This window comes from Saprolegnia parasitica, assembly GCF_000151545.1.
Source record: "Saprolegnia parasitica CBS 223.65 unplaced genomic scaffold supercont2.1051, whole genome shotgun sequence".
Lineage (NCBI taxonomy): Eukaryota > Oomycota > Saprolegniomycetes > Saprolegniales > Saprolegniaceae > Saprolegnia > Saprolegnia parasitica.
The window spans coordinates 1-1,348 of record NW_012157445.1 but is presented as its reverse complement, the minus strand read 5'-3'; the positions used below and the strand labels follow the sequence as shown (position 1 = coordinate 1,348).

At 58.2% G+C, this 1,348-nt stretch overlaps 1 protein-coding gene across 1 annotated transcript; it reads right to left on the bottom strand.

Moving 5' to 3' along the window:
- Window positions 1-599: 599 nt before the first annotated feature.
- On the bottom strand, window positions 600-1,307 carry SPRG_18217 (hypothetical protein; the record flags this gene model as incomplete). Its single annotated transcript, XM_012357653.1, has 1 exon — window positions 600-1,307. The coding sequence occupies one exon, from the start codon at window positions 1,305-1,307 to the stop codon at window positions 600-602; it is 708 nt and encodes a 235-aa protein (XP_012213043.1).
- Between the last annotated feature and the right edge of the window lie 41 nt (window positions 1,308-1,348).

Sequence of the window (1,348 nt, the reverse complement as noted above, 5' to 3'; positions counted from 1 at the left end):
CAGCTGCACCGACTTGGGCACTAGCGGCTACAGCGTATCTAACTCTGTAAAAATTGCATGTTTCAATCAAACCCGTCCCAGCGTTGGATGGATTCGCTAAAAACATCTTGCAAAAGGGACAAGCGGGGCGTCCCTCAATCGATACCGTCAAGATCCGTTATTCGACATTTGATTGGCCACCTCGTCGACCTCGTTGGCCAATCACGTGCCCGCGTTCCGATCCAGCAAACTCTCGGAGAGAGGGCATCGCAGCAGGAGCTCGACATCGCAGAGGTACAGGCTTCCTACACCAAGTCCCATGGCCCACTGGCAGACGAATCGCTCAAAGGATAGCACACATGCTACCCGAGTCTTCGCACCTCCTCGGTAGATGGGATGTTGATCGCGTTAATCAGCTCTGCAGTACCGGTACGTGCGATGGACGCCGGAACAACGATCGCCTCAGCTCCTTCGTCGTGCGCCAGGCAAGGAGCGCCGTAAGGTCGTTGCGGGTCAAGAGACGCTTGCCTCGAAAAACAGCGACGTCAGCCACCCGTCGAGATGAGACCCTTTCTCCTTTAATGATGCATCCAACTGGTGTGTTTCGATAGATTAACGTCCTACTCTGCCTCGTCGTCCGAGCCGCCGCTGGTCTTGGCCTTCTTGGCCTTCTTCTTGTCCTTCTTCTTGTCCTTCTTCTTCTTGTCCGTCTTCTTGGCTTCGCCATCGTCGTTCTCGTCCTCTTCCTCGTCGTTGCCGCTGAGACTCTCGTCGGAAAAGTCCTCCGAGCCGTCCTCGTCCGACTCGGCGCCCGGGCCAAAGTCCGAATCTTCTTCCTCCTCTTCGTCGACCTCGCCTTCTTCGGGCCCGAGCGCCTCGTTCATCTCTTCGTAGCCGCGCTTGGCCGGCGCCGTCGCCTGCGTCTCCTTGAGGTTGCGGATCTTGAGCTTCTTGGACGTTAAAAACTGCGAGAGCTCCGGAAACTCGCGCCGGTCGATGGCCGAGAAGAGCGTCTCGTGCGCGAGCTCTTGGCCCACCGCGCGGCAGCTCACGAGCAGATCGAAGTTGCGCGACGCCGACGTGCCCGACTGGCCCGCGTAGCGCTGGAACTCAATGTAGTCAATGTCGTCGTACCGGATGAACGTCGTCGGCTTGTGGATGAACATGAACGACTTTTCGAGCGGGAAGAGGACGCCCGAGTTGGCTTTGACCGCGCACTTGACCGCGCGGTCGCCGCTGTGCGTGACAAACTTGCCCGACGTGTAGACCTTCTTGCCAATGATAAACTTGAAGAGCGTCGCGACGATCTGCGGAAGCGCGCCCGACATGCGCTCGTGGATGTTGCCGCCGTACGCCTTGATCTCGTCGG